Source organism: Lepidochelys olivacea, assembly GCF_965140295.1.
Source record: "Lepidochelys olivacea isolate rLepOli2 genome assembly, chromosome: 14".
In the NCBI taxonomy this organism is placed as follows: Eukaryota; Metazoa; Chordata; order Testudines; family Cheloniidae; genus Lepidochelys; species Lepidochelys olivacea.
This window is the reverse complement of record NC_140424.1, coordinates 19,303,002-19,312,058: the sequence shown is the minus strand read 5'-3', so window position 1 is coordinate 19,312,058 and position 9,057 is coordinate 19,303,002. Positions and strand designations below refer to the sequence as shown.

Sequence of the window (9,057 nt, the reverse complement as noted above, 5' to 3'; positions counted from 1 at the left end):
GCGCATCGCTCCGGTCTCCTCGTGCGGGCGGTTAGTCCGGGGCTCCGGGTAGCGACAGCGCCCGCAGCGCGATGGCTCCGCAGAGGCGGGCGGGGCCCAAGGCTGCCGAGATCGGCGGGGGCTGCGCGGGGACCTGTGCGGACAGGGGGGAGCGGAGGCGCCTCAGCAGGTACCTGCCGGCGAGGGGGTGTGGGGGCCCGGCTGTTTCCCCGCAAGGGGGCGGATCCTGCTGGGCCGGGCGCCGGGCGCCGTCCCCTCAGCCCCGGGATTCGCCCCGATGCCCGTTCGCGCCGCTCGCTGCGTGGCTGGGGCTCCGCGCCCCGCCCCCACTTGCCCCGGGCGGGATGCGGGAGCCCGATCACGGGAAGGGCCCGGGCAGGAGGGAGCCGCGAGGGATGAAGGCTCCCGGCACTCGCCGCCTGGCTGCTCCGCCAGCAGGACCCAGGCCCCGCGCTGCCTGGCGGCTCTGCAGGGGGCTGCTGTGCGGGGCGCCGCGTCCCCGGCGGCGGAGATGCGGCATTAAAACAGCCCCATCCCGCTGCTTGTCCCCTTGGGGAGCTGGCACCATTGCGAAGGGAGCTGCCCATCCTGGCACGTTGGGGTCCCCATCAGCAGAGTGCCCGCGCGCCACGCAGCCTCCCACTCCCCAGTGCCTGGCTCCTCCGCACACCCCGGGGAGCTGGGGATGGGGACCCGAGGCACAGAGAGGCCAAGTGACTTCCCACCATTACACAGGGTGAGCAGGGCTTTGAAGCTGTGTCCCAGGCTTGCATCCTGCAGACCTAATCACCCTACCTCGTGGGTGAAAGTCCATGAGGCAGTCTTTCTCTTAAGAGCCCCGCTGGGAAAAGATTGGGGAGCCCAGATCTAAGCCATGCTGTGGTCATGAAGGCTGTACAGGTGTTCAGAATACCGGTAATACTACCCCTGAATCTTCATGATAGCTGAAATTTATTCCTGTATCCAAAATTGTTGGCAAAACTAAAAGTTGATTGTATGAAACTTGACCTTTGTGAAGAGTTTGGATGGTTCATTGAGACTTTACCTAATGTTTGTTACCTGTAGTAAGCTTTGCAAGAGAAGTACTGTTCCCCAAATAACAGGTCAGGAACAGGCAGCACCCCATCCATTGGATATTTGTACCTGTTTTTATTAGGTTTCAGAGTACCAGCCGTTTTAGTCTGTGTATCTGCAAAAAGAAAAGGAGTACTTGTGGCACCTTAGAGACTAACAAATTTATTTGAGCATAAGCTTTCGTGATCTACAGCTCACTTCATCAGATGCATGTAGTGGAAAATACAGTGGGGAGATTTTATATACACTGAGAACATGAAACAGTGGGTGTTACCATACACACTGTAACAAGAGTGATCAGGTAAGGTGAGCTATTACCGGCGGGGGAGGGGTTGGCTTTTAGTGTTATGTATAGACAATAATGTTATGTACATGCTATTCCATTCAAAACACTGTTGCATAGTTAAATGTGCAAATAAGCAAATACCATCGTGACATATGTCATAATTGACTTATGAGGAGAGACTGAGGGAGCTGGGATTGTTTAGCCTGCAGAAGAGAAGAATGAGGGGGGATTTGATAGCTGCTTTCAACTACCTGAAAGGGGGTTCCAAAGAGGATGGCTCTAGACTGTTCTCAATGGTAGCAGATGACAGAACGAGGAGTAATGGTCTCAAGTTGTAGTGGGGGAGGTTTAGATTGGATATTAGGAAAAACTTTTTCACTAGGAGGGTGGTGAAACACTGGAATGGGTTACCTAGGGAAGTGGTGGAATCTCCTTCCTTAGAGGTTTTTAAGGTCAGGCTTGACAAAGCCCTGGCTGGGATGATTTAACTGGGAATTGGTCCTGCTTCGAGCAGGGGGTTGGACTAGATGACCTTCTGGGGTCCCTTCCAACCCTGATATTCTATGATTCTATGATAATGGCCAGACCTGAGTGGTGCTGTGACCCTGTTCAAGTATGGGTGTTGCAGTGCCAGTCGCTCAAATTTGTAGGGAGTGGGTGTAAGGGTTCATGGGCTAGGAGGGTCAGGCTGCTGGTGTAGGGGGGAATGCCTGAGAGGGGAAGAGAAGGTTCAAATGTGGGGGATATCTATGCCCCCTTACTTTAAATGGCACTCTGCTGTTCCTGCTTGGTTAGCAATAAAAACTAAGTGTCTAGGTAAAATGGGGGTGAGGCAGATCTGAAAGGAGGGAGCTGCTCCATTTTTTTCCTCCTGCATCTTAAATATATGTGTGTGTGTGGGGAAAAATACATTAAGTGGATTTATTTTCTTCTGGATTTTTTGTCTTCCTCTTGGCAAGGTCCCTGTTGGAAAGCCAAGTTCTGCCTATTAAGAGTAAGGTAAATTAATTGCCATTTTTAGAGTTTCATTGTGATTTAGAGAGGATTTAGGTTTGGAATCCTAAACCATTGGAATGCAGAGAGGATTAAAAAACAGCTGAGCTCCATTATTCTGGCTCTGCATTTTAGCAGGGCCTCCTGGTGGCTGTGATGGCAAATCCTGGTGCATGCCTGGGCAGTTTTGCAGGGGAAAGAGAACAAGTAATGCACCTGTTCTTTGGAAGCCAGAAAAAGGAATAAGAAGGACACTTTTATCTGTTTGTGCTGAGTTTCCTCCTTTAGCAGGGCTGAATCATGCAGCCCTTAGATGCGAGTAACTCCTGTCAAAGCAAGCGGGGAATTTTGCCTCTGCGAGGACTGCAGAATTGGGCCCTAAATCTGGCTAGTGGGGGCGTGCAACACTGCTGCTGGAATAAATGGCATTTATATTATATTGCAGGACATTTTTAAGTCCTTCCCACCTCTAAAGTTAACATACAACAGGCTTCAGGCGAGTGTTAGATCCTAAAGTCTTAAGGATCAGGGATGACAAAGCTCCATGTGCAGCTCTGAGCATCTACAATTTACAAGAGTTCTGGTAACTCCTGCTGGTTCCTCTGGAAACAGACCCTGATTGATGGAAATGGTGGTGGTGAGGGGTAGGGGAGACTTTAAAGTAATTATTTAAAAAAATCAGGAATGGAATTAAAACAAATAAGAAAAATTAATAATCCTTCCAAGTCTGGCGTGAGCCCAGATACTCGCATGTACTTATGTTAAGAATCTGCACCCTTATCACGAGGGCCATACCAAATTCATGGTTCATTTTGGTCAATTTCACAATCATAGGCTTTAAAAAATCATAAATTTCATGATTTCAGCTATTTAAATCTGAAGTGTCACAGTGTTGCAATTGTAGGGGTCCTGACCCAAAAAGGAGTCCAGGGTGGTGGTGTTGTTACAGGGTTGCTATGGGGGTGGGGGTTGCGGTACTGCTACTCTTACTTTTGTGTTGCTGCTGGCAGCAGTGCTGTCTTCAGAGCTGGGCAGCTGAAGAGCAGCAGCTGCTGGCTGGGAGCCTAGGTCTGAAGGCAGAGCCGCCGCTATCAGCAGCACAGAAGTAAGGATGGCATGGCATGGTATGGTATTGCCACCCTTCTGCGCTGCTGCTATGGGAGGCGCTGACTTCAGAGCTGGGTGCCTGGCCAACAGCCGCTGCTCTCTGGCTGCCCAGCTCTGAAGGCAGTGCAGAAGTGAGGGTGGCAATACCATGACCCCCCCCAAAATAACTTCGTGATATCCCTCCACAACTCCCTTTTGGGTCAGGACCCCAAATTTGAGAAACACTGTTCTCCCCCTTGAAATCTGTATAGTATAGGGTAAAAGCACACAAAAGACCAGATTTCACGGTCCATGATGCATTTTTCATGGGTGTGAATTTGGTAGGGCCCTACTTATCACGGCTTGTTGATACAAGGCTGGGAATGTTCATCCAGCTGATGAGCTAGCTCCCAAGGTGATTCCTAATCACTGCAGCGCAGAAGGGTGTATAAGATTGTTACTTGTTTACACAGGGATTTATCTGTGTTCTGTTCTTAGTGTGAGGAAAAGCAGAGCCCACCAAGAATCACGGAGGAAGTGGCTGAAAGTCGCATTCCTAGTCTCCTCTGCTGTCCTCGTTAGCCTTTTGAGCTGGAGTTACTTGGTCAGCGAAGATGGGGTCGCCGAGGTTCTGGCTCATTTCAGCGAAAGTCTGCAGGACAGATTCATTGAGGTGCCCTGCTCCGAGGACTATGACAGCCATAAAAGATTTGAAGGTATTTGTACATGAGTGTCATGGGGTAGGGTAGTCCTCTGGTGCCACAGCAGGCTGGCTTCATTTCCACTGGAGTCCCTAATACCCACCTCTTCTCTCTGTAACATGTACCTCATCATAACTCACATGTTCCTTGACTTCCCAAATGCTCAAGTCTCTTATATCACTCCAGGATCTTCTGGTTCCAAAAGCACTTTGCTGTCTTTCCGTTCACCTTCCCCACCCCAAACTGCTTCATTAGGGCAGTGTGAAATTAAACTCCCTGCTAAATCAATTTCTCATTCCTTTTCCTGCTCTGCTGACTCCCCTGGTGGGAGTTTGTAAATACAATTCAGGGTGTATAATGGAACTAATTCTGGGTACTGCCTGCACTGTGAGCACATAGTAATCACACAGGCACCAACTTCTGATACAGGTTGTTTCCAGAATCATGTGCTTTAAGTACTGTAGTTAAGAGCCAGTTTCCCCTGCAAGGTTGTCACTGATAATGAAAACGTAGCTTTGCTATTGTCACTGCCAAATGCAGTAGGCATGTGGGTTCTGTCTCTGGTTACACATCCCCTTCCAGGTAATAGGATCAGCTCTGGAGACTGCTTTCTCTCAACTAGCTACCTATTTCCCCATCCACTTATGGTTACTTTGGGTTCCTGGTGATGGAGCTTCTAGAGATAGTGAGATTTCCCTCTCCTCTGGGGTATGTGGTATATATAGCACAGTGACTTATGAGTTCTGGGATTCCTTGGGAAATGGGGAAAGTTCATACTGGAATCTCCCAGAGGGTAGGCTGTCTTCTGCTCAGGCTCTGAGCGGCACTCCCAGGATGTGTGAATAAGCTTTTGATCTCCCCTTGGTGTTAAATACTTAGGTGCCAATCTGGACACTGTTGATCTGAAATGTAACCACTGTGGCAAGATTAGATGATTCCTGTGACTCTCAAACTAAACATAATGCACGCTCAGGGGCTATGTAGTTCCCACAGCATCTGTTGCAGTGGAATTTTGGCATGGTTGGTGTGGCCCATTACACCTGCAGGTGCTGCTCTTTTTTGGATTTATTCCATCTCCCCAGGTTCAAAGAAAACACTATATTGTAGATCTCCACTGGAGGAGCTTGCTGGGTTGAGAAACTTCTTGGCTCTGGATATGTGAAAATACTTTCCTAATGCATAGATCTCATCACTAAAAGGGGCCATTATGATCATTTAGTCTGGCCTTCTGCATAATGCAGGGTAGAGAATTTAATGCAGTCATTTTTGCTTCAAGCCCAATAACTGTGAGTGAGCTGGACTCAAATTATTTTTATTCATCTGATTATTTTTTGCTGGCCAGCAATTCCTCTTCCCTTCCCCCCCCCCAATCCACCTGTCAGAGGAGCTTCTCAGCCTGGGGGCTTAATCTGCCCTTGAGTTTGTATTTAATTCTGGTGTCTAGGTAATCTAGTCAGCTGTTACATTTAACCGTGAGGTAGAAAGAAAAATTGCCAGGGTTCTGCTTCCCCTCGCAGCACTGACCAGGACACTCCCTAGATACTCCTGCACTATGGACTAGTTCTGTACACATTTAGCGTTGTATTATGATTGAATTATTCAGCCCAGATGATGTCTTTATAGGTGCAGAGCCAATCACATAAAGGGAGAGTAGCTTTAGAACTACATTAGAGCCATTCTAAAACTGGGTAAAGCAAATCTTTCACTTTGTTTCTGGGCTATTAGATGCTATATCTCTCTTTACCTATAACACTTTATTTTTTTTTACCTGTAAGTTGTTACTTTTTAAAAATCTGGCCCTATATGCTATGTTTTCAAGAAATCACCTGTGGTATCTGATGTTTTTCCAAACACCTGGTTTATTAACAAGATAATTCAATTTATGTTGTGATGTGTATTGAATTTTGTGGTTGGTCAGCTCTTGTCTTTTGCTTGGTCTCCACAAAGGGGTGATGTTGAGATGATTAAAGAAATATATTCCATGCTACACTGTGTCAAGGCCAGAAAGCTGCTGTCATTCCAAAGGTAGTTTGCAGGTAGCTTAGTGACTCAGAAAAAGGATGATTACATTTAGCCAGGTGTGCTGCCAAGTTGGATTCAGCTCCAGAGCTTTGAGTAGTTTGCTGGAAACTGTACTTTATACCTTAACTGTTTCATTCTGCTTCAGCCTAACATCTGCTCCTTTTGGCTGTTTGCCAGAAGTTGGGTCCTCCCTGCATCACTGTTTGATGCCTCAACAGCAGTATTTACAATGTTCCAATGGCTTTTATCTTTACACTCCTGTCCCGGCGGTCACCATCCTTCCAGCTCAGGAAAACTGGATGAGTTCCCTCTTGCAGCTCATCAGCATCATTTGTCTTAAGAGTTTGAGTGATGCAAGGGCATTTCCATCCATGTCCCTCCCCCTCTTCTCTAGGTTTAGCTGCTTGTTTCCAAAATGCTCCCAGCCCTTGCTGTTAAAAAAGGACACCGACTTGGTCAGGGGTATCTTCTGGGTCTTGATTTTAAAAAAAAAATAGTTTATTATTTTTTAAGAGGGTCATTAGGCAGCAAAATAGAATTATAAGTCCATCCAGAGCCAGCAGTAGCAGCATGTAAAATCCCCGAGCACAGAACTGTCAATTGTTATCATTTTTGAAGTGCAGATTCAGGGAAGAGTTAAGAAGATGAAGATTATTGCACTCTGGTGTTGAGTCTGGTTGCAGCCCTCTTGGGTTTCTCAGCCTGGCAGCATCCTGTGGAATCCTGACACAGTTTCTTGTAGAAGAACCCAAAGGTTCTTTTAATCCAATGTTGAGATATAGCAGAAGAACCATCAATAAAATTTCTCATTTGTTAAAGTGATCAGTTTTGATACTGTCTGAACTCTGATCATAGCCTAACAGCAATTGCAAACACTTAGCCTCCACTCAGAAGCCCAGACATGGAGCAAACCACTATTGCTAGCTCTTTATTTACATTAAAACTAGCCTGTTCCACCCTTTTTTTGTTTCATTACGGAACAAAATCTGACTGGTTCCGTTGTTCGTTACTTGTATGAGGCATTCACTTATTTGCCATTGCTTATCCAAAGCGCTCATACACACATCCAATGACCATTAAAAGTATATGGATATCGACCAGCAAGCCACTAGATGTTTTCTTAGATCTATTTAAAAGTTAGCATTTCTTATGGACTTAGCCAGTTAGGAGTTCTTTTGCACCAGACCCAAAAAAAGTGGCTCATAGTGCATAATAGTGAATTTGTCTTTGACACAATAAGTTAACTTTTCCAGGGTTGTAACCTCCCAAATAGTTTCAAACCAGTCAGTTACAGATAGGGACTATACTTCCTCTTTCTGCCATAATGAGTGGAGAACACAAAGATGTAATCCGTTGTATCTGAGGGAGTAACCTGTATAGGTAACTACAACCTGGCTGTTTTTGAACTCCACCGCCGACAAGTGTTGCTTGAAGCATAGTCCAGAAAAGTGTATATCTTTCCTATGGGCTGTATACAGTGTCTCTGCATTGCTCCTTGGCTATTTGAAAGAGAGACAATGAAGTAGGTATTGGTCTTGATGGGATTTTGGAGAAATGGCACAGGGAAAGCTGGAGGTATTTGGAGGTAAACATGGAGAGTGTGGAGGTGCTGGTTCTGAAAAATGAGTCTACTGTGTTTTTTCACTCTGTCTTAAAATGCAAAAGCAGAGTGGTGGCTATAATTTCACTCCTTAGCTTTTGCTTTAAATTATGTTTTTATTTATTATTGGAGCCAAAGCTTAAGGAAACTGTTGCTATTAAATATTTGAGGCTGTATTTCATGAAGTATATACAAATAACATAATGGTCTGTCATCTGCTGTCATCAGTGGCTACAAATGTGCTGAATATCGCTGCCTTTAACAATGATTTAAGTTCTTGCAAACAAGTAAATATTTTATGCCGACTTTCCAAAGTTCACCTAAAATCCATGTAAAGATTCAAATAAAGTTGAACATTCAGATGCTGGCCTAGGTTTCTGTTAATGTAGTTTCTGCATCCAGACTAGTACACCATAGCTTGGAGTTTTCAGCGCTTGCGGTGGTAATCCCTGCATCCAGTGTGACAACAATAGGAAACTCACAAGAAGGCCTCCGGCACTGGATTTTGAGCCATTATAATGGGTTTTAAAGCATTGTGCTTCCAGCCTGCTTCAATTGATATTGTAATTGGCATCACACAGCTTAGAGTTTATTCCTGACCATTCAATGGTAGTGAAGATCCCTCATACGGAAGTTCAGAGCATTGATTGTCAGAGGATGAGCTCCTGGCTTTCTGTATTTAGGGAAGAAGATGTGGTGCATCATGATCATAGGAATTATGGTCTGCATTCTAAATTATACATGCAATCCTCTCTTATACTGCCTCCTCAAAGTGTGCTTTTCACTCTAAAGTTATGGTGGTGGTCATGGTTCTACTGATAAACCGTCTGTGTGGATTGCTTTCTGTGTTGTAATGGTACTTCTCCCTGTCAGTGATGAAGCAGGTCCAGGTCGTAACTTCAATGTGACATCATCCAGAGGTTAGAGGAGAGGATACAGAAAGGCAGACGGGAAGTGTGTGACCAGTAGTATCAGAAGAGCCAGCAACTAGGCTGCAAGTATTGTTACAGGAATCAGAGTAACAGCTGTGTTAGTCTGTATTCGCAAAAAGAAAAGGAGGACTTGTGGCACCTTAGACTAACCAATTTATTTGAGCATAAGCTTTCGTGGACAGTACTTTTGTGGACAGTATGTCCACAGGACATACTGTGGACAGTATGCATCTGATGAAGTGAGCTGTAGCTCACGAAAGCTTATGCTCAAATAAATTAGTTAGTCTCTAAGGTGCCACAAGTACTCCTTTTCTTGTTACAGGAATGTCATCCTAGCCATCTTTCCCTCTTGCTATGTTGCTC

The 9,057-nt window shown here is 45.8% G+C and overlaps 1 protein-coding gene across 3 annotated transcripts in view; it reads left to right on the top strand.

Annotated features, from left to right (window-relative positions):
• Window positions 1-36: 36 nt before the first annotated feature.
• Window positions 37-9,057, top strand: part of OGFOD3 (2-oxoglutarate and iron dependent oxygenase domain containing 3) — a 97,032-nt gene continuing 88,011 nt past the window's right edge. For 2 of the 3 annotated variants that reach the window (XM_084646798.1, XM_084646799.1), the window contains exons 1-2: window positions 257-736; window positions 3,938-4,155. In XM_084646798.1, the coding sequence (XP_084502924.1) occupies window positions 345-736; window positions 3,938-4,155 (610 nt within the window). In that variant the 5' untranslated portion in view covers window positions 257-344. Of the gene's footprint in view, window positions 170-256; window positions 737-3,937; window positions 4,156-9,057 lie in introns of those variants that run through there. The other variant, XM_084646800.1, reaches the window with a different exon arrangement.